General features: G+C 43.5%; 1 protein-coding gene across 1 annotated transcript in view; it reads left to right on the top strand.

The window, feature by feature from the left end:
* RYR3 (ryanodine receptor 3) overlaps nucleotides 1-24,154 on the top strand; it is a 581,277-nt gene that overhangs the window by 229,167 nt on the left and 327,956 nt on the right. The window contains exon 3 of the mRNA XM_045815782.2: nucleotides 14,844-14,963. Within this exon, the coding sequence (XP_045671738.2) occupies nucleotides 14,844-14,963 (120 nt within the window). The remainder of the gene's footprint in view (nucleotides 1-14,843; nucleotides 14,964-24,154) is intronic.

The raw sequence follows: 24,154 nt of genomic DNA, 5'->3' as shown, positions 1-24,154 counted from the left end.
AGACTTATTTCCCAAAGTCTCCTGGAGGTGAAAGTCTGGGTGGTCCTAGTGGGGAATGGGCCCTGAGGCTGGACAGGGTGAGGCTGAGAGACCAAACCTAGGGAAGTCTCACTTTGGAGGCTGCAGGGAAGGGCATGGGGGGCAGGGGTGGCTTCATAGGCAGCAGAGACCTGCAACCCTGCCCATTTACTCTTACCCAGGAGGTGGTAGGGTGATGAGGGTCAAGTTGCTAGACCTGAAGCACCAAGACTTCGGGGACCACAGTCTCTGTGGCTAAGAAGGGTAAAGAGTAGCGGGTAGCTGCCAGCAAGTGGACCACGCAGTCTTGGGGAGTGAGCATGTTGGCAGCAGTCTCAATGGGCTGAAAACCAGCTGCTTTACTCCAAATTTTATGGACTGTATAAATCTCCTCAGATTATTATACAGACCTGTGAAGGGGAAAACTTCTTTAAAGAGGACCGGGATTGAAATTATTGTAAGGATTCAGAGCCAGACATTACTGTATTGGGGGGGGCAGTATGGATTTTTTTTTTCATCTGAGGTATATGGAATAAATTCTAGTCTCTGTAATAGAAGAATCAAGCAATCAGTCTCAAATAGACTGAATAACCTCTTCATATATGCTTTTAATTTTATTGGGTTTTCATTAGATTTTGGTTTGGCTGAGAACTCTGGGGACAACACTGCATTTTCTAAGCCTGTTCCTAGGATATCGTAGACCTGAGAATTTTTATGGTAGGGCTTAGGGGTAGCAGTGTGGTAGTGTTCGGGGGTGGGGAAGGGGTGGCAGTTAGTGCATGGTGGACGGAGAGAGTGGGCTTGGGACTTGAAGTCGTGTTTTCACTTGACGTAAGATCCAGAAAAAATTGGTTATTTGGGGGCACCTGGGTGGCACAGCGGTTAGGCGTCTGCCTTCGGCTCAGGGCGTGATCCCGGCGTTATGGGATCGAGCCCTACATCGGGCTCCTCCGCTATGAGCCTGCTTCTTCCTCTCCCACTCCCCCTGCTTGTGTTCCCACTCTCGCTGTCTCTCTCTGTCAAATAAATAAATAAAATCTTTTTTAAAAAATTGGTTATTTGTATTTTATTTAAGAAAGAGGAACTGCCCCTTCAATTAAAGCCTTCCACTGTAGCATCCACCCCCTACCAGCCCCGATAAGGTGAGAAATTGAAAAAGCAGCATCAGTAAGCAGGAATGGTGTCAATTAGGAAGCTACTGAAATGCTTTCTTCACCAAGGAACCTTAGTACAGTGAAAAGAACTTGGGTTTGGGAGACCTACAGGACTGGATTGAAGTCCCTGTGTACTAGCTTTGATGTATTTTTGTATTCCTGGGACCTGGCAGCGCAGGGCATGTAAAATAGGCCATAACAATGAACACTTCATAAATGAGGGAAGAACGGATGAACAAAAGGAATAGCCACCTGACTCTGAGCAGTCACTTAACACATCTGAGCCTTAGCCTCAGTGTCTATACCTGTGGAAGGGGCAGGCTGATAAGCAGAGATTTTCCAGGCTTATGTGAGGTATGAAGTGCTGAAACCAGTACCTGGTGGAGCTTCCTTACGTTTGAGCTGCCTCCTCGCACACGCCTTCCCTGAGGGCTGTATTTTCACAGACGCGGGCTAGGAAGAGCCTTGCTGAACTGAAATCCTCAAGTGTGGGAAATTGTTGCACACGATAACCAACTTTTAACCCCAGATTCGACTCTGAGAACTGAATACTGAGTCTGCCACCCGGGCATGTGGCAAGGAGAATTCCCGTTAAGAGAAACCGGCTTTGCTTGGCTTTCATGAGTCCCCTTGCTCTTCATGAGGTGTGTCTTAGGGTCCCTAATGGTGTCTGTTGTTGTAGTTGTTTTTAATTGAAGTGTAATTAACAGACAGCGTTATATTAGTTTCAGGTGTACAGCGTGATTCAACACTTTATCCATTATTCAGTGCTCATCGATGTTATAGCATTACTGACTATATTCTCCACGCTGTACCTTTCATCCTCATGACTTATAACTGGGAGTTCTTACCTCTTAATCCCCGTTATTTCACCCAACCCCACCTGCCCTCTGACAACCACCAATTTTTCTCTGTACTTAAAAGTCTGGTTTTTTATTGGTTTCTTTGTTCATTTGTGGTTTTTTAGGTTTTACATATGAGCAAAATCATACGGTATTTGTCTTTCTCTGACTTACTTCACTTAGCATAATACCCTCTAGTTCATCCACGTCATTGCGAATGGCAGGATTTCCTTCTCTTTGATGGCTGATAATGCTCCATTGTGTAGATACACCACAGCTTCTTTATTCCTCTATCGATGGACACTTGGGCTGCTTGCATGTCTTGGCTGTTGTACATAGTGCAGCAATACACATACGGGTGCGTATATTTTTCAAAGGTAGTGTTTTTGTTTTCTTTGGGTAAATACCCCATAGTGGAATACCATATGGTATTCTATTTTTAGTTTTTTGAGGAGCCTCCATTCTGTTTTCCACAGTGACGGAACCGGTTTACCTTCCTATCAACAGTGCATGACAGTTCCTTTTTCCTCCACATCCTCACCAACACTTGTTATTTCTTCTCTTCCTCATTCTCGTCATTCTGACAGGTGTAAGGTGATCTCTCATTGTGGTTTTGATTTGCATTTTCCTGGTGATGAGTGCTGTTGAGCATCTTTTCATGTGTCTGTTGGCCATCTGGATGTCTTTGGAGAAATGTCTGTTCAGGTCCTCTGCCTATTTTTAAATTTGATTATTTGTTTTTTGGTGTTGAGTTGTGTAAGTTCTTTACGTACTTTGGATATTAACCTTTTAATGGCTATATCACTTGCAAATATCTTCTCCCACTTCAGTAGGTTGCCTTTTAATTTTGTTGATGGCTTTCTTTGCTGTGCAAAAGCTTTTTATTTTGGTGTAGTCCCAACAGTTTATTTTTGCCTTTGTTTCCTTTGCCTGAGGAGATATATCTAGAAAAATGTTGCTAAGGCTGATGTCAAAAAATTACTGCCTATGGTTTGTTTTGTTTTTTAAGATTTTTGCTTATCCACTTTACAGAGAGCACAAGCAGAGGGAGCAGGGGGAAGAGGGAGAGGGAGAAACAGGCTCCCCACTGAGAAAGGAGCCCACTGCAGGGCTCTATCCCAGGACCCTGGGACCATGAACTGAGCTGCAGACAGATGCTTCACCAACTGAGTCACCCAGGCGCCCTGCTGCCTATGTTTGCTACAGTGTTATGGTTTCAGATCTCACATTTAGGTCTTTAATGCACTTTAAGTTTATTTTTGTATATGATGTAAGAAAATGGTCCAGTTTTCATTCTTTTGCATGTACCTGTCCAGTTTTCCCAGCATCATTTATAAAAAAACTGTCTTTTCCCCATTGTGTATTCTTGCCTTTTTGACATAGATTAATTGACTAAATAAGTGTGGGTATATTTCTGATGGTATCTGGTTTTGAATCCTCTCAGGTACTCTTGGTCTACGGCTTTTTTGTTTTTCTTAAGATTTTATTCATTCATTCATTCCTTCGTTCGTTCGTTCATTATGTTATGCTAGTCACCATACAGTACATCATTGGTTTTGATGTAGTGATCCATGATTCATTGTTTGCGTATAACACCCAGGGCTCCATGCAATACATGCCCTCCTTACTACCCTTCACCGGGCTAGCCCATCCCCCCACCCCCCTCCCCTAGATTTTATTTATTTATTAGAACATGTGCGCTGGGGGAAGGGCAGAGGGAGAGGAAATCCCAAGCAGACTCCGCACTAAGCGTGGAGCTGGATGCCTGGTGGTTCAGTCCAACCACCTCGAGATCATGACCGCAGCCAAAACCAAGAGTCAGACGCCCAACGAACTGAGCCACCCAGGCGCCCCTGGTCCGCAGCTTTGTACTCAGGTTTGACCCAACATTTTGATCCACTGTTTGTCTTAACCTTCATTATTTTCATTCAACAAATTTGTGACATGTTTGCTCCATGTGGTAGGTATTAGGGATGTAACACAAACAAGATGGAGACGAGCAGGGTGTAGTCGCTGCCCTCGGAGCAGAAAAATTCTGGTAAGAGGGATTTAGATAAGAAATCCCAGAGTTAAAATGCAGAGAAGTCAGGTTTCTGATAGAAACATACACAGGAGCTAATCCTGGGACAGAAACAGTGTCAGAAAAAATAGAAAGAGAAGTAGCTCCAGCAACCCTGGGTTCTTGTCTCTGACTCAGATTCTTCTGGTCCTGGATTATATCCTGTCTAAACCACTGTCGCCCAAAACCCATTTGCATCCCTGTATTCTACAGGGTGCCATCCAGTTAGAATGGGAACTCCAGGAGGGCAGATGCACGGCCTGTCTTGCTCACCACCATACCCCAGGCCATGAAACAGAGTCTCACACACCAGGCGTCACACAAATAGTTCTCGAATGAACGTATGACTTAATTCTGCATGGAGCTGGAAGAAATGGATGCGTTCACTTTTTCTTTGTTTTATTCCCCCTTCCTTCCTTCCTCTTTCCCTCCCTGCCTTCCTTCCCTAATCCTGGGTGGTTCATAGGGCTTTATGCTTAATTACATTACGAAAACACTTCTTTTGCTTTTAAGTGACCTATTTTCAAAGACTTATCTATCTAAATGTTAGCCCATAAATTTCATTACAATCTACTAACTTTGTCAAGCATCCTTTCTGAAAAAGGCGCAGTGTTCCCTAGCTATTAGATTTTGTATGGAAATTGCTAGATGCATTGTTGCTTTCGGATTTTACAACATCTGTCAGTAAACTGGATTGATTATGCATACGCAGAGTATTGGGTCGTGTCCTTCATGTTGGGTATTTTAGTTTTGTTTACTTTTTCTACAGATCTTAAAGGGGAAGATTCCAGAAAGTACCCTGTCTGAGGCACTCTGTTATGCTAGTGGAAAGAATTTCAATACTTAGTTTAGTCCCAAGAAACAAAAGCCGATGGTACTGTGGCCCACTTGCATCATTGGAGGTCCTATTAGAACATCTGCCTACAAGTGGGTGGGCTGTCATGGGTGAATTGCGGGGCCCAGGGAAAATATTATACTTCACTTCAGAAGCCAAAGATCCCAGAATCAATGATAAAAGCAAAGGAGATTGACTTAAAAATAAAGAATGGATCTAATAACATAAAAATGTGGCTATCATTGCACAATTCGTCACGGTCTCAATAGTGCCGAGGTAGAAACAGAATTGGATGCTCTTTGTATGGTTCTCAGGTCACAGTGCTTAGACCGCATCAAGATGGAGACACAGAGCAAACTCCTCAGCATTTATACTGTGAACATGGGAGGTTGAAGTGTCCTAGTCAGATCCCCTTTTTAAAATTAGTTTCAGATCAATGTTGGATCCAGAGACCTACATTTTCCTGCCATAACTGTATTACTGATCCCTGCTGTACCTCTTAGGTTAGACACTGAACACCATGATTTGCTCTAGTATCCCATCTTTTTCCCATTCATTCTTCACCCTGACCAATGTGCGTAAGGAAGAAAGAAACCAAAGGGGGAAGTGCATACACTCACCTGGTATGTTCTCATTGGATGAGAGAGAAGTATTCCAAATACCAACATTACAAACGAAATTTTATAGAAAACCTTCCTTTGGAGCCAGAGATTCCCTTGGTACCAACTAGATCATTATTTTTCTGTCCTATGAGAATAGGAAACGTTTGAGTAATTGCCCGTTATTTCTAGAAGAACGTGTCACAGGTCACTGCATTCTTCCGTGTCTAATAGCAGCGTGATCTGAGAGGGAATTAAATGCATGTGTAGACCCTAGTGCCTGCCTGTCCCCCTAATCAAGGTCGGGAAACGCTTTCTCCTGTGCCCTCTTCTCTGCAAGTTCCAAGGGGACCGAGCCATGGGTGACGCTGAATGGTTTTTATAATCACACCCCAAACTCTGCCCTCTCAGCAATGAGGGAAGTTACAAAGAGGAAGCAGAACACACCTTCCGGTTGCTGGAGCAGAAGGGGCCCTGGAAGCTGCAGGCGCCCCTTCTGCTGGTCAGTTCCCGACATAAGCAGTTCCAGCTGAGTCTGAGGACTGGTCACTTTCCGTAAAGCAATAGAAGAGTGTGATGAATTCTTTAGTTTTTGTGGGCACTGTATTTAGTAGGAAATAACATGACTGGTCTGTCATTCAGTGACCGTTGGAGCGCCTACCATGTACCAGGTACTTCAGGCATTGGAGATGCAGGGTTAAGAAACACCATGTCTAGGAGAGTTGCCTTTTTTTTTTTTTTTTAAGATTTTATTTATTTATTTGACAGAGAGAGAGACAGCCAGCGAGAGAGGGAACACAGGCGGGGGTAGTGGGAGAGGAAGAAGCAGGCTCCCAGCGAGCAGGGAGCCCGATGCGGGGCTCGATCCCAGGACCCTGGGATCAGGCCCTGAGCCGAAGGCAGACACTTAATGACTATGCCACCCAGGCACCCTGGAGAGTTGCATTTTAATGAAGGAGAGAACTAAGAGATATGTATATTCTTAGGTGGTAAGTGCTAGTTGGAAAAGAAAGCCAATTAAGCAAGATGGGCGGCACTGAGTGAGAATGAGGTTGTAATTGTACATCGGGTAATCGGGAAAGGCCCCTCTGCTGCGGAGACACGGGGCAGACACCTAAAGGAAGTGAGGGTGGGAGTCCCGCAGGCATCTGGGGAGCATTCTGAGCAAAGGGAGCACTGAGCACAAAGGTGTGAGGGAGAGTCACGCTTCAAAAACTGGGGCTCTTAGGAGGAGGTCAGTGTGGCTGAAACTGAGCAAGCAAGAGGGTGATAGAAGAGAGGTTGTTGGGAGATGGGCATAATTTTAGGACCACACAGGCCACAGTAAGAATTCTGCCTTTTTCCTGAGGGAGACAGAGAGCCCCTGGCAGGTTTTGAAGAGTGGGACGATCTATCTCAGGTTTGAAAAGCTTCTCTGTGGGGGGAGAGAAGAGGTAGGAGTGGGAAACATGCCAAGAGCTGCTGCCTGAGCCACGGTGCCGGCAGCTGCACAGTGGGCCGGCTGGATCCATTCAGAAGGCAGGATGGGTAGGATCTGTTGCTGGTTTGGATGTGAGGTGAGAGAAAGAAAGGAATCAATAGGACTCCAGTTTTCAATTAATTTATTTATTGTCTAAGACCTTAAAGAAGGTGTTGCCATGTCCTGAGACAGAGAAGACTCTGGGAAGATTCTCGGGGGAGACCATTAGGAGTTGGATTTTGGAGATACTAAGCAGCTAGAGATAAAAGCTGGAGTTCAGGGGAGAAGCCTAAGCTGGTGATACAAACGTGAGAGTCATTCACGTACACATGGTTTTTAAAGCCATGAAAGCAAATGAGATAATGAAGGAGGGGAGTGCCGATAAAGAAAAGAACTCAAAAGAACAGTCTGGGAGAGCTACAGGGAGCAGCAGAGAGGGGAAGAGGAAGGTATGCCAGCCAAGGAGACTGAGAAGGATCTGCTAGTGGATAGAGGTAAAACCAAAAGAAAGTCTACCCTATGAGCCAAATGCTGAAAGTTTTCAAAGAAGGAAGGAGTTATAAACTATACCAACTTTATCTCTTGGGATCCTGAAATTTCCATTTTACGCGTTTTGCAACTATCAGTGAGTAGTAAGGAACGAGAGATGGAAACCATCTCCCATTTGTGAGAGATTGGAAGAACAATGAGGAGTTCCAAAGGTGTAATCCTACTACATCAAAAACAGACAACAGCAAGAGAAAAACTATAGAAAAGTTGTCTCTAGGGACACAATATAACGTCAGCTTCTGCGAGTTGGACATTAAACTAGCTGGAGGCCTCCCTCAGTCTATAACCTTTAGCTTCAAGAATTTTTAAATGGGATTAAAAATATTTGTCTTATAGGGCCATTGTGGAAGCAAGGTATCCTAGTCCCTTCTGTATAATCCCCACTATTTCCATGTTGGCATTCCAGACCCTTCAAGTAAGAAAATGAAGATTTTTTTATGCAGTCTTTATGCATAAGCATTTTTGTTAATAGCTGTTTTCAAAGTATATAATTTGTTCACTAAACTCATAAATATTTCTATTTTTCTACTCTGCCAGGCACTATGCAGAACACTGAGGATTCACAGGGAAATGAGAGGCTTTTGCCTCCAAGGAGCGAATGTAAGGAAGCAAATAGTCAGAATGGTTGATATTGAGAACATAGAGTAACCACCAGGACCATGAATCCTTGTGAAATAATTGAGGGATAGTCTCGTCGTCTCAAGAGCCCACTTATTTTTCACTTAAGAGATGCTTGGGGTAAAGCCTGACAGTGAGCGCTCTCACCCGTGTCTGCATATATTAAGCAGATAGCTCTAACTGTATCAGTTTCCTAACATAGTGTCTGATGTTCAAGATGAGTGCCTGGGACACATCTTCCTTTTTAAAGCAATAAATGGTTATGGATTTTCCTCTGCAGTAATGCCTGCACTTAAACGTGGACGATGAAATCTGCTGGACTGCACTCTGTCCCACGCGCTCCCTACTCACGAGCTTCTTGGTACTGGTGATGTGCAGATCTAACTATAGGGCTGTCATCAGCTGCCTAATGATCTCCCTTAAATAGGACTGTCAGCCATTTTGTTTTATCCCAAAGGGTTCTTTGCAGATGACCCAGGGAGAAGAGGGGGAGCCAAGGTGCCCCCAGACATCAACACAGAGCTCTGAACATGGTTGTTGTGACCCTTGGGCCGGGGCCCAGGGTATAAGAGAGAAACGGTAGGGATAGAATAGGCAAGCTCCATTCATTTTCAAGTTCAAGGTCCTTCAGCTGGAGGAGTGTAGAAAGAACTTGACTTCGTCAGAGATGACCTGTGATCATATGAAATCTAAGCCAAGAGAGCCAAAGCCTGTATATCCTTGTTCAGGGACAATCACTCAACACCACCACAAGCTGAAACTTTGACAGGAATAGCTGGCGCTTACGAACCGCATAGCTTGGAGAGATGCTGACAGATGATAGACCTTGGATTGTAATCATTCCTCCCCCTCTCTTACAAGTTTAGGAATGAGGTACACCCCTTCCAGTGTTAGTCCTTGGACGCAGAAAAATTTTATTATTTGGTTTTTAGCTCTCTGGTTGTTCTCTCTGGCATTGTGCTCTGTGATTTGGTTACTTTTCAATGTTGTATGGCCATGTGTGGTGGCTAGGAGTTATCTATTTTTATCAACACTATCATCGTGGGTCTTAAAGTCAAGGAGATGTGAATTCAGACCTATTACTAAGGTCAATCATGGTGCATAGGACAGGCTCCTGATTCAGAGAGTCTCAAGGTTCAAGGTCAGAATCTATTATTTCCATGCTGTGTGGTGCTAGGCAAATTAATTAACCTCTCTGTGCTTCAACCTCTTTATCTACAAATGTAAAGGATATTAATATGTACCTTACAGGGTGGTTGTAAAGACAAAATTGAGATGCTGTGATATGGTGGCACGTAATGACTGTTCATTAAATTTTCCCTGATGAAAATTGCCTGATTCCTCTGATCCTTGGTATCCTCATTCTTAAAATGATTGTGTTATTGTTAATGTTAAATAATCAAGGGGGTATATCTTAGCAGTGTGGTATGGAATGAAGAGTTGATATTATTATCAATAATAATTAACAGAAACGAAAAACTTCTGAAATGGGCTTCAAAGCCTCATTATTATTGCTTATTCTCTACTTTTTTACGTCAACATCTGTTCTTGTGAGATTATTCAGTTCTGACTCATCAGTGAAAAGTGACCTTTTCTACAGTAATTATTGTTACATGGGTGAGAGTAGACAGACCTCTTTTTAAAATCTGATTCCATATCTCAATCAGTCAACATGCTTTTACCAAACACATTATGTTCCCAGCTTAGATGGGGAAGCAGTTTTCTGCACTGAGTTTGGTATTAACTAGGGTTACCACGTAAAAAGCACATGCATTCCATAAATTATAACCGGGTGTATAATGTGCATAAGACACTATGCTAGTGAGTATCCTGATAGGTATAAACGTGAGCCAGATGTGGATCCTGCCTTCAGGGGTGCAAAGCCAGCTGAGAGCGCTGGGAGAGGGAGCATGGATGCAGACTGCCTGGATTGGGTACCAGACTCAACCCCTCTCCACCATGAGACTGTAGGCAAGTTACTGAACTGCTCTGTGCAGGGGCTCCTCCTGTGTCAAGGTGCAGGTGGCAATAGTACTGACACCATAGCATTGGGGTAAAACTTAGCTGGGTTATTATTCATAAAGCACAGTGATCACAAAGATCAGTAAGTGTGAGCCATTTCAAAAATACATAGTCGGGGATAAGGCATGTATGTAAACAAACATAATGCAAGATTATGGTGATACTGCTATGGAAATTTGGACAGAGGAGAGATTACGTAGGCTTCATAAAGGAATGTGGTATTTGGACTAAGCTTGGGAGGATAGATAATATATGCATATGGAAAAACGAGGCAAATCAGGGCAGCTTTAGAATCAGATAGTATGAGTAAAAGCGTGAAGGGGTGGACAAGGCAAAGAAACTCTACAGGGAAGAAGTTGGGGGGAAAAGGTCAGAAAGCGAAGGTCCTCAGATGCTGGTTTAAGGAATTTCTATTTGCTGTGTGGACAGTGGAGAGAAGGTCATTATGGATTTTCAACAGAAAAATGGTGAGGTCAGAGCTGTGCCTCTGGTGACAGACCAGAGAAAGAAGCTCTAAGCGTCATAACAGCGTGTCCTGGTTTCTAGACCTCCAGTCTGTTCCTTCTCTGGCCTGTGTGCTATAGGACAGGCAGGACGGAAGGCTCAGACACAGGGGATGATGATGTTTGGGCTTGGGTGCTGAGAGGTTGGATGTGTCACTAGCAAACACGGGAACATAAAAGGATGAGCAGACTGAAAAGTGTGTCTGCATGCATTGGGACATGTTGGTTTGCGGTGTTGATCAGTGTACGGATAAGGTCAGGAGTAAGTGGAAGTTTGGAACCTTAGAGTACCACCAGGTTGGAGGTACAGATGGTCCAGGAACTCCTCCGGATAAAACTGGAAGCCTGAAGAATGGATGAGATTGCTAAGGGAAGATCACCCTTGAGCAATCCCTATATGTAGGGATATCAGGAGAAATTGAACATGGAAAGGATCCATCAGAAAGTCAGAAGAACACAGAGTTGAATAAAGGGGCAGAAGAGTTTCAAGAAGGAACATTTTAGGGATGCTAGACAAGACTTACTTGGGAGATGGGAAGGTAGTAGGAATGGAGGAGAGATGAGGCAGATGGGAGAACTCACTTCCGGGAGAGTGGGCAGAGACCTTCTGTTGTATTAGGTAGAAATCAGGAAGCGCTTATGTGCTCTTTGGTATTTTTCCTAGGAACTTAAGATGTGTGTACCCCTCATCCTTAAGGACAGAGACTAGGTCTAAAAAGTCTAATTACTGATTATTATGCCTTCTGACCTAGCACTTTCTTCCTCTTTATTTTGTCTCGGTCTTATAGATGGCGGGAGGTGGTGATTTGATATTGACTGGGTTGGATCTGCTGTGAGTCCTACAAAAAAGGGAAGGTTTTATGGTCTTGTTCTCGTGAAAACAAAGTTCAGACAAGCTGAAAACATATTATTTAAAAAATCCCTTAAGTTGATAAAACCGAAGAGTTGTTTTATTTTCTCTATCAAAAATTCCTTTTCCTTCCTGGCATAGAGGAAGAGATGGCAGCACCCTTAGGGAACTGGAAATCCTGGTGAAGGAGAGCAAGAACCATGAACATAAGAGAAGGAGAGAGCAAGAAAGAGAAGACTGGGTTCATAGAGCCAGATAGTCTGGCTCTGAGTAAGATCGTCTAGTTTTGGAGTTAGAATAGGAATTGTTCTAAATTTTGACAAAGAATGTTCACCATAGTGTGTGTGTTACAAAACTGTGGAAGTAATCAGGTCAAGGTGTTCATTTTGAAAAGATTGTCCACATGAACCATGAAGTTAGTTGAGATAATGGCTCAAGTGGCAGGGACAAAGGCTACGTGCTGGCCTTTCGGTCGTCAGCTCCAATACTCCAGTATTAATAGATCTTGTCTCATAAAACCTGCTGTGCTCTGAAGTACCCTGGCAGAAGGCTTCGTCACCGGAGGGTAGTCAATAAATGTGTGTTGAATTCACACAAAAATGATCAGATTTTCTGATTGCCATTAAGAGTCAGATAAATGGTGGGAGAATTAACTAGGATGTTGATAGATTGCCCAAGAAGATGTGGAGATTGGCTATCACGTGCCTCAAAATAAGAGAGTTTTGCACCTGAGTAGGAAAGTGACGATCTGAATTTGGCATCAAGGGTTGGGAGGAGTGCTCGAGCTTCTGGGGAGGGGAATTACTAGATGTGGAAGAATCTGCAGCCTCCAAGTACAGGGAGTTCCTTGGAAATGGTATCCCCTGGAAAGACCCAGATTCGATTTAAAGCAAAGGGACAAAAGGAGAGAGGGAACAGAAGAAGAAAATGTCCATCAGTACAGGAATGAGTGAACAAGGGAGTGAACTGAAGGGACTTGTGTTCTGTGTTTAACCAGGGAGTGAGAGAAGTGATGAGATGGGTTGACTTGATTGTGGTTCCACATGGAACTTGGGTGCAAAGATGACAGCGTCAAGTACTCAAAGCTCAAGATGTCGGTCTGTTGAAGGTTTGCGGAGCGCTGCCGCTCCAGGTGTTGTCTGCAGCCAGGTCAGCACGGAGCATCCGGCCCCAGCCAGCATGGGGAAAAACGTGGAAGCGTTTGGAGAACGAGAGCCTTGGCTCAGAGTCCCAGGCCCATCTGTGTGTGGCCCAGATGGTGGACCCGGGAAAGTGTGTGCTGGGCTGCTCTTCAGACATCTGGTCAGCCAGGGTGGGTCCCTTTATCACATTAGCCGATGGGCGGCCTAGGTTTAGGAAAGTGTGAATTAGAGGACAGGTTACGTTTCAGAGGACAGAGAAGCAGCCAGTGCAAGGTCAAGCCAAGGTGGTGTGGGCACCTCAGAGTGGAGTGGGCCTGGGAAATGAGGTCATGGAAAGAGGTGTCTTCAACTCCAGCTGAGGAGAGAATTTTGTCGACTTTCACCCGTTCCTGTTAAGTCTGGTCCGTAACACACTCCTGTGATTTCTAAATGCCTGTTTCTTTTTGTTTTTGTTTTTGCTGGCGAGTTGTGTGTAGGTGAGAGATACTTAAATATTCCTCAGTAGGGGGTCCTCTTGACATTTTGGGCAGAAAAATTATGTGTTTGGAGGACTGCCTCTTGCAGTACAAACCACTTAACTCCCGTGACCCTTTTGGCCATGCACATAGCGCCCCTCAGTCATTCTGACAACTGGGAGAGCTCCCTTGTTGCCCGTGCCCTTTGGGAGGCTGCGATTTCCTCTGGTCACCACAGGAGTGGAGCGGAGCAGCAGGGGGGAAGCCTCCCCTTGGGGAAAACTTCAGTTCTCTGCAGAGATTTCACTGAATCCACATTTCGAGAGTATGGTGCTATTCTGGAGGTTTATTCTGTCTCAACTCAAACGAAGACCACGAATCCTGACTTCACTATAAGCAGAGGCTTTTGAAATTATTACTGATTCAATTTAATGATAAACAGTGACATTTCCGTGCTAGTGAAAGTGTGGAGCATTTTTTTTTTTCTCAATCTTCTTTTCATATGTCTGTGATTTGTGACTTCTCACATTTTCCTATAGCCCCTGACCAATCCCTGGATACCAGCAGACATCTTTTTTGGGGGGGATCTTTTACTATTGAATCTCTTTATCTTCGCATCAGATGGAAGGATTTTATTGTTTCATATGACTAGGAACGTAGCGGTCACCTTTTAAGGAAAACCATTTCTGTTCAATCTGCCTGTCCAATACTCTGGGATAAACACTCACACCATGGGACGTGGGGGTGAGGCAGGGGAACAGGAGAGCTTTGCTGAGGAGGACGCTCCAACTCACCCTCATTTCATTATTCCTTTAACTCACCCATACCTGCAAATGGTTTTGATGTTTGAAACACAGAGGTAGAGTTAAGTGGTGGGGAGAGTGGGGTATAGGAGGACAGATTGAAGGAATGGTAAGGAAAATGCTTTCCTCTCAGCCTCAGGCAGGGTTGTGCGAGAGAGGAGTGTGTTAGTGTAAATCGAGGTTGACCTCGTTTCTGGACCATCAGCGAGAGGACTGCCATTCAAACAAGGTCTCTGAAATTTCCGAAGGGTTGCTTTTGAAAGTGATGTATGGGAGAGAGGTCCCCCTCCTTAGAATTCGGAGTCGTTCCTCTACTTGACCTTCAGCTCCTCCTCCCAATGTGAATCCCCGGGCTTCTCTCAGCCTTCCTTTCCCATATGTCTAGGACTCATTTCCTGTCACCGTCCACAGCTTCCTTCTGTCATCCCTGGCACATGCGTTACCCACTACATACGCCCTCTCCCCCCACAGCACGGCTCTTGCCTCATCCAAGCCTGACGCCAAATGGACTTTCTCTCCACAGATCCTATCTCTGCCTGACCTCTGCTGTTGTCTCTGTTCCCCTTAGTCACATCTCACTGTCCCATTCCTGTTGTTTATGTAGAGATTGCTTAGATGTACTCTTGTGTCCGTCCACATGTTGAAATTCTCTGCTCCCCTGGACGGTGGGCATTTCCTGTGTCCCCGCAGTGAGGCTCCTGCTGCAGATGTCGTGTACCCACTCCCGCTGACCCCACCCCGGAGCTGAGAGTTCAGACTCGGGAGGTGCGCAGCACTGCCGTGTGGATGGCACGCTCTCCTTTTCTGTATCCCATGCAAAAGCACGTACCTCTCGGTGTACCTGATAACGATGCAGCCAGGTGACTTGGGGACCTGGTTTCACGTGGGGAGGCGGCCCCCGATCACTCACAGGTGTGTCTCTGTTCTCCCGGCAGGAAGATGAGGTGGTTCTCCAGTGCATCGCGAACATTCACAAGGAGCAAAGGAAGTTCTGCCTGGCAGCCGAGGGCCTTGGGAACCGCCTGTGCTTCCTGGAGCCCACTTCAGAAGCCAAGGTAAGATCGATCGCCTGCCCTGCACCTTCTCCCCTTGGCCTCCCGGCAGTCATTTGCGGGGGAAGGAGCTGCAGGGAGAGGATGAGGAGGGTGATGAGGAAGAAGTGAGAAAGAACACATTTGTTTTTAAAAGGGAAAGCAGGTCAGATTTAAACCGTACCTCTCCCCAGCAGTAGGAACCCAGAGCAGTGAAGAATAAGTGGTGCCTTGTCTGCCATTGTCAGCAGGACAGCAGTGATGCTTTGAGCCCTGTCAGCCCCTCGAACGAGAGGGTGTCCTCAACCTCCCAGAACATCGGGTTGTGATAATTCCTAGAAGTCTGAGCGCATGTTCTTGACTCGCAGCTGTCATTGATTGCTCCAGGGGTCCACGGGTGCTTGGGCCAGTGTTTCTCAGCAAGCACGCTGCTCTCAGTTATGACTGTGCTGAGATCATCATCCCCACCTGCCCACAGTGACCTGGGGGCAGAGAAGAGTGTCTGCTCTGGTCCCTGCCTGTGTGGTGGCATGTCATGTCCTGTCTCTTCAGCCGCACTTTAAGACAATCTCTGCTTTTCTTGATCCGTATGTCGAGTGGGTCCGCGTACTCAGCATGATGACAGTGCTTTGCTGTCCCGGCCAGACCTTTAGATCAGTCAGGGTTCTGCAGAGAAACATCCCTCCCTTTCTCTCGGTGGATGGGTGGGTGGAAAAATAGATAGGGATTGAATATATCGCCTCTTGCAATTATTGGGGCTGGCGAGTCTGAAATCTGCACGTCAAATCAGCAGGTTAGAAAACTCAGGCAGAAATTAATGCTGTCTTGAGGCAGAATATTTTTTCTCCAGGAAACCTCAGTTTGTTTGTTTTTTTTAAGGCCCTCAACAGATGAGGTGAGGCCCACTGACATTCTCAAGGGTAACTTCTACTTGAGGTCAACTGATTATAGATGTTAATCACATCTATTCAATACCTTCACCTCAAAACCTGGATTGGTGTTTGATTAAACAATGGAGTCCTATAGTCTAGCCACATTGATGTACAACTGACCATCCCACCTTCTGAGCTCAGTTTTCTCACAGAACCATGTTTCTTCATTTTTTTTATTTTAAAGCAGGAAATGGTTTCTGTATTTTCCAGTAGGCCCACGCGATGGGCATGTCCTTTCTCCACAGGAACCTACACAGTCACAGACACATATACCTAGTTCGACCAAATCCTAGAGCACCAGATGTGCACCGTGATGGCCATGCCTCCCAGAAGCCCCTGTCCCCACCACTTTTTTGCCCTCCCATGGAGGTCACTCATCCCTGAGTACAAATGTCGATCTGTGACATGTATGGCCAGTGCCAGTATGACAGAGTCCCATCAAAATAAAGCGAGGGGCACCTGGGTGGCTCAGTTAGTTAAGCATCTGACTCTTGATTTTGGCGCAGGTCATGATCTCAGAGTCCTGGGATCAAGCCCCACATCAGGCTCTGAGCTCAGCGGGGACTCTGCTTGAGATTGCTTCTCTCCATCTGCACCCCCCATGATAAAGAAATAACTCTTAAAAAGGGGAGCAAAAGAAAAGGAAGATTTTTTTTTTCTTTTTAGAGGTCTTAGACTTGATTTCCCTGAGGTCTTTTTCATTTGCTTTTGACCTGAGCTAGGTATTGTTCTTTTCATTCCCAGCAGTCCGGGATACTAAGAAGATCACTAGATTAGAAATCAAGAAGTTAGTTCTCAACCACCAGCTAGTCATGTAACTGCGAGCAAGCCACTCAAACTTGTTTTCAGTTTCCTCATCTGCTTAGTGGGCATTTAATAGTAACTACCTAAAAAGGTTGTTATTAGGATTAAATGAGTTAATGCGTATGAAGTGCCTAGCACATTGTAAACTCTATATAACAACTGACTACTATGATTAATTTCACCTAAACCAGATGAAAAACAATTATATATCCTAACCCGAGAATTCTTTGTATCTTCTAGGAATAAAAATAACCCATACCACACATAAATGCATTTGAGGATGAGAAAATATCCTTCCTAACACCCACTTGACTAAGTATTCTTATTGTATTTTATTTTTGTGAGAGAAACAGCGCACGCTCATGCACAGGGTGGGGCAGGGGCAGCAGGCGAGGAGAGAGAATCCCAAGCCAACTCCCCACTGAGCACAGAGCCTGATGCAGGGCTCGATCTCATGACCCTGAGATGTCAACCTGAGCCAAAATCAGGAGTCAGACACTTAACTGACTGAGCCACCCAGGCAGCCCTAAGTGTTCTTATTTTAATTTTTCATTTTAAATTTAGAACAAGGTTTAGAAATTTAGAAAAAGAGATGTAACATATTATAATTTTATCATCTTGTCACAACTGTTTTCATTTGTTTTTCATTCAGTCTTTGTCCACACGCACCTATATGTTTTTAAAGTCGTACTCAGAGTGGATATATAGGCATTCTGCTTTCTTTTCTTTGACATTTTAGCCAGTTCCATAATGCTCTATAGTCTTCATGGTTCTTAAAAAAAAAAACATGTATGTGGCTTTGCTAGTTTACATTTGCTTCTTAGAGTAAATGTCCAGGAGAAAAATGACTGCTGTTAAGAGCATGAACAGTATTCAACTGCTTTCCCCAAAGGATACACCAGTTGTCACAGTGGACATGCCCACTGTCATTGCATGAGTATGTGTCTCTTTTATATATAGTATGAGGAAACTGCACCATGAGCACTTCTCAAAACAAAACCAATCAAAACAAAAACAGGGTCAAATTCATGGAAAGGATAGAGAAATTTCTCAACTCTTCCCGTCACCATTCCAGGGAGCCGCTGTCTAGCCACCATTTTCTGAGACGTTAGTCTTTTCTGCAGCCAGCTACACTGTGCACACATCACTTCTGGCCTCCCCCCTCCCTTTCCATGAAGTATTTCCCCTAACTCCCTACCATCAAATTTCACAACCACCTGTGCCATTCTTAGGTTCTCGGAGGCTAACATAAGGCGTGCAATGAAGTAAGAAGGTGTATTCCCAAGCCTGCACTGAGTGTGAGGCACACACCTCAAACGCCACTCTAAGCACCAGCTACAGAGCCACCGTGACCTTGGCGTTCCTAGTTAAGGGTATTTCAAGCTAACCGCTCAGAGATAAAACTGAGATAAATTCTAGGGAGAAGACAGACCTCTGAGAAAGAAGAGATAAGGTTCTCAAAAGATATTCTTCGTATACAGCCCTAAGAAAAGGAGGTCACATTGAAGCAAGGAGTGAGAAGGTAGAAGAATGAGAAGCAAAAGTATGCCAAGGTTTGCTGTAGACATGGAGACCATGTAACACTTTGGAGCGCTCTTTTGACTTTCTGTTGGCCCTGGCCCACTCTTCTCTGAAGGTCTTCTGAAACTGCAGCTCGGCAGATGGAAGCACTGTTATTCAGACTTCCCTTTCAAAGATGCACAGCTCCAGGAATTAAAAGGTGTCTTGTTTTATAAGAAAGACTTCAGAATTATAACCAGAGACCAGGAAACATGGAAAGGAAACGTTGCTTCTTTATCAATAACAGCAAATACTTTTTTTTTTTTTTTACTGTCATTAAAAATTTTTTTTTAAGATTTTATTTGTTTAACAGAGAGTGCGGCAGATGGAGAGGGAGAAGCAGAGTTCCCAAGGAGCAGGCAGCGCGCTGCGGGGCTCCATCCCAGGACCCCAGAATCATGACCTGAGCCGAAGGCAGACACTTAACCTACTGAGCCACCCAGGCGCCCTTTACTGTCATTTTTAAGTGGAAAACTTGTTCCCAGGAATTTACTTTTCATTTAGCCCATATTATCTATTTTGTACCTACAGTACCAGCTGGGGAAGCAGGGGGTGAGTCTTACTTGGTTTAACTTAACATCGAAACTCCTGAGACTCTCATAGATGGCTTGGCAGTAGTCTGTGCAGTGGGACAGGAATCACCGCTTGCCTGCTGGGATGTGTCAGGCATGTGGGAATCCCTCACGCCAGGTGACCGCTCGAGTGCAAAGAGATGAGGTCCGCGTCAGGCAGTGTGAGAGTTACCATGATTTACAAGCCTCATGTAACAGGAGCCAGGGTTTCTTGTAACAACACCACAGGCATAGCTTTGGGGGGCCCCACAAAGGACCCCTCCCCCCAGCTAGAAAGGTCTTACACTTGGGGAATTGCAAAGAGAGGGCTTCCTACGTGGGGCATTGGTGTCATCCCAGTGCGGAGTCCGGCTGCCCATCGGGGATCATTTTCACCTTAAGTAGCGTTCCCGAGTAACATAATTCTCACAGCAGTTTTACCAGGTTGTCCTAAAAAAAAAACTGGACAGTTAGTTGAAGGTCCTATTCTCATGCAGAAGGAGTAAAGAATTTTGTAAGCCTTATCCCACAGCAATCTTCGTGGATGGCAATTATTTAACTACACTGGCCTTGTCTGATGTGTCTGGAACCCAAACACCTTTCCAAATCCTCACTTCTGCCTTCCTTAGTTATAGTCCATCAAAAAGTAAGAAGCATATGGGAACTTTTGGTTGAAAATCAGTTTCAGCAGACGAAGGTTTGTTCCACTCATTTTAATAGGATGAAACAGAAATTGTGAAGTGAAACAACTTAACCCTCGTGCCCTTTTTTTTTTTTTTTAAGATTTGTCAGAGCGTGCGCGTGCGCACAAGCAGAGGGAGAATCAGGCCCCCCACTGAGCAAGGAGCCTGATGCAGGACTCAATCCCGGGACCTTGGGGACCCCAGGATCACGATCTGAGCCAAAGGCAGACACCTAACTGACAGAGCCACCCAGGCGCCCATCCTTGTGCCCTTTAAAAGCCAGCGGCATGTCTGAAATCTTTGGGCTCCCAGAGTTTCAGAATGAAGTTCTACCTCTCTGTTGGAGAACACTTACTGGTCATGGTGTATTCAAAATGAAAAAGCCAATTTCAGATCCAGTGTTCAAACTGAGAATTTCCAGGGGATATTTAGTCCTATTGCCGTCCACCTCCTCTCCTGAAAACGAAGAATTGTCTGCTCGGGCTTCCGAGAAGCTGGATAGGCTCTACAGAGCCAGGACTGGACATCCGCGATTGTGCAGACATCATTATGTAGATGGCATAAGTTAAAAGAGAATTCTAGGCTAAAAATAACTTATTTTCTATTATTTTTATTATCTTTAGCTCAGAATAGATTTACTGTTGACTTCTAAAAACATAAGCCTGTGCAAATTTGCAGAGAATGAGGCTCAGCCTGAGGTTGTGCACGTGTCTTTGAACTTCTGATTGCTATTTTAGAGTGCAGTAGTTTTTCTGGGCTTACGGTCTTAGGAAAAGCCAAACTATTATAAAACTTTTTTTTTTTTTTTAACTCCCTTGTCGTATGAGAGAGAATGACAGGTGGAAAATGTGAGCCCTTTTGATTGATTTACATTTATCGGGCATCATGTGCTCTATGCCATTTACTGCAGTGGGTACTTACATGCTCTCATTTAATTTTTATTGCCCTATGGAGTAAATATCGATCTCATTTACAGAGAAGGATACAAGAATTTAGACAAAGTTAGGGAAATTCCTGAAGATGATTCATTCTAAGCTTGAATCACTAATTCTGTAGTACTCAACAATAAAGAGTATCCTGGATCTAACTTAAGGATATAAAAGCCATATTTCTCCATGTGGTTAGATTTTAAGATTACCTGGGCAGATCTCCATACCCCCTCCCACAACCTTCCTGCATCTGTCCTCTGAATGCCTGACATTCCAAAGTTAGAAATATGTATTTTGCTTAAATCAAGTAGAAACTATTAAAATGCAAATGTTCTGAGAGAGCACATAGAAGCAATGTTAAATTTTTATAGCTAATTTTTTTTTAGTATAAATGACATCAGGTATTTTCTTGGAGGAATAAGGAAGATTACTAAGTGTCTCTATCTTAGGATATAAGGCATAGAAACGCTGCTTAAAGTACTCTACCAAACAACTTGTTATGTGACAAGAGCATAAGACTAGGACACAGAAAGTTAGGGTTTTAGGTGTGCTCTGGAGCTTTTTTTTTTTAGATTTATTTATTTATTTTAGAGAGAGAGCATGCAAGTGGTGAATGTGGGATCAAATGTCTCCTGCACTGAATTAGAGTAGTTTACCTGTCGCGGTGCCTCCCCTCCACCAGTCTGTGAGCATTGAAGTGAAGACCGTGGTTAAGAAACATGACTGTGGACCATGGAACAAGATTGCCTGGGCTGGTAATTCAGGCCCCAGTGTTTAACAGCTGTCTGACCACGGTTCCAATGACTTTACCCCTCTCGGCCTCCATTTCCTTGACTTGAAAACTGTATCCATCTTATAAATTATGAAGATTCGGTTACATGGGTTCCTCATTGTAAAGTACTTATAACAGTGCCTGACACACCCCAAAGTGCTTTTTAAGCAATAGCTTTTTATTATCCCAAGTATGGAGTCAGACACACTTGAGGTCATCAGAAACCGTTGCTTGATGAGTTACCCACATACTGAATTAGTTAAAATAGTTAAATATTTTATTTTTTTTTTAATTTTAATTCCAGTATTAACATACAGTGTTGTGTTAGTTTCAGGTGTACAACATAGTGATTCAGCACTCAGTGCTCATCATAAGTGTACTCTTAGTCCCCTTCACCTATTTCACCCATCCCCCCACTCACCTACCCTCTGGCGACCATCAGCTTGTTCTCTAGAGTTAAGAGTCTGCTTTTTGGTTTGTTTCTTTTGTTTCTCAAATTCCACATATGGGTGAAATCATACGGTATTTGTCTTTCTCTGACTTACTTCACTTAGCATAATACCCTCTAGTTCATCCACGTCATTGCGAATGGCAGGATTTCCTTCTCTTTGATGGCTGATAATGCTCCATTGTGTAGATACACCACAGCTTCTTTATTCCTCTATCGATGGACACTTGGGCTGCTTGCATGTCTTGGCTGTTGTACATAGTGCAGCAATACACATACGGGTGCGTACATTTTTCAAAGTCAGTGTTTTTGTTTTCTTTGGGTAAATACCCCATAGTGGAATTTCTGGATCATGTGGTATTCTATTTTTAGTTTTTTGAGGAGCCTCCATTCTGTCTTCCACAGTGACTGTACCAATTTACATTCCTATCAACAGTGCATGACGGTTCCTTTTTCCTCCACATCCTCACCAGTGTTTATTTCTTGTCTTTCTCATTCTCATCATTCTGACAGGTGCGAGGTGATCTATCATTGTGGTTTTGATTTGCATTTCCCTGGTGATGAGTGCTGTTGAGCATCCTTTCATGTGTCTGTTGGCCATCTGGATGTCTTTGGAGAAATGTCTGTTCGTGTCTTCTGCCCATCTTCTTTTTAAAGTAGACTCCACGCCCAGTGTGGAACCCAATGCAGGGCTTCAACTCATGACCCTGAGATCAAAACCTGAGCTGAGATCAAGAGTCAGATCCTTAACCGACTAAGCCACCCAGGTGCCCCTTTTCTGTCCAGTTTTAAATTAGATTATTTGGGTTTTTTGGTATTGAGTTGTAGAAGTTCTTTATTTTTCTTTATTTTTATTTATTTATTTTTTAAGATTTTATTTATTTATTTGACAGAGAGAGAGACAGCCAGCGAGAGAGGGAACACAAGCAGGGGGAGTGGGAGAGGAAGAAGCAGGCTCATAGCGGAGGAGCCTGATGTGGGGCTCGATCCCAGAGCACCAGGATCACGCCCTGAGCTGAAGGCAGGCGCTTAACCGCTGTGCCACCCAGGCGCCCCTATTTTTAGATACTAACCCTTAATCAGATATGTCATTTGCAAGTATCTTCTCCCAGTCAGGAGTGTCTTTTAGTTCTGTTGATTGTTTCCTTTTCTGTGCAGGAGCTTTTTATTTTGATGTAACTCCAGTAGTTTATTTTTGCTTCTGTTTCTCTTGCCACAAGAGGCATATTTAAAAAATGTTGCTACAGCCAATGTCAGAGAAGTTATTGCCTATGTTCTTTTCTAGGATTTTTACAGTTTCAGGTCTCTCATTTAGGTTTTTAATCCATTTTGAGTTTGTTTTTGTGTATAGTGTAAGAATAAATATTTTAAAGCCTGGATTTGACCATCAGCAGGATGTTTATGACATTTAAAGTGAAATATTAACAAGAGTCTGGGTTAAGTTAGATGAAAAGGATTAAGCAACGAGTGAATAGTTTTTAAAAATAAAGTGAATCAGTGGGATGTACATTTTATTATTGATTTCTAATTTAATTCTGATATGACAAAACCATGCTCTGTAGGTTTCAATTCTTGGCAGTTTATTGGGACTGTTTTATAGCTAACATGTGGCCTATCTTGCTTAATATTCCACGTGTTCTACTTTTAAAAAGTGGATCTTTTTCAGTTGCCTAGTATTTTATGAATAGTAAGATGGTTGATCGTGGTGTTCAAATCTTCTGTTCTTACTGAGTTGTATTTATATGTTCTATCAATTACTGAGATAGACGTGTTAAAAATTATGAAGATTTCTCTTTGTCTCCCTTTAGTTCTGTCAGTTTTGTTTCATGTATTTTAAAGCTCTCTTCTTAGGGGGGTGTGTGTGTATGATTTTTATTTTCTTGATGAATTAATCTTTGTGTCATTATCAAATGCTTCTGTTTATCCCTGATCTTATTGTATGCTTTGATATTAACACGGCCATAAACTTCCATGCTTACTATTTTGTGGTCTATCTTTTTCTGTCTTTTTATTTTCAATTTGTTTTTATATCTTTATATTGAAGGCATGTCCCTCATAAACAAGAGACAGTTACATGTTATTCCTTCCCCTTTTTTATAATCTCTGCTGTTTTATTGGAGTATTCAGTTAAATTTATTGTAACAATCGATACCATTGGGTTTTAGTCTACCATCTTACTATTTGTTTTGTGTCCTCTGGTTTTTATTCTTCTGTTTCTCTTTTTTTTTACCTTCCTTAGGATAAATCAAATATGTTTTAGTATTCTGTTTTTTCTCTTCAACTGGATTTGGCTCCTCTTCTTCTGTGTATTATTTTTAGTCATTACTTTAGGGAATACAATATAAATCCTTAACCTCTCAGAGTCTGTCTGGAGTAGTATTATACCACTTTTATCCTTTGTGCTATTATTGTCACATGTTTTATTTTTACATGTTACATAATATGCAGTACTTTCTTATTTTTGTTTCAAAGAGTCAGTTGTCTCAAAGAAATTAAGAAAAGGAAAAAATCATCCTTTATAATATTCATATATTTA

Source organism: Ursus americanus, chromosome 36, assembly GCF_024610735.1.
Source record: "Ursus americanus isolate L20-20 chromosome 36, mUrsAme1.1.p, whole genome shotgun sequence".
Classification (NCBI taxonomy): Eukaryota; Metazoa; Chordata; class Mammalia; order Carnivora; family Ursidae; genus Ursus; species Ursus americanus.
Note: the sequence above shows the minus strand (reverse complement) of the source record. Positions and strands in the feature narration are given on the sequence as shown.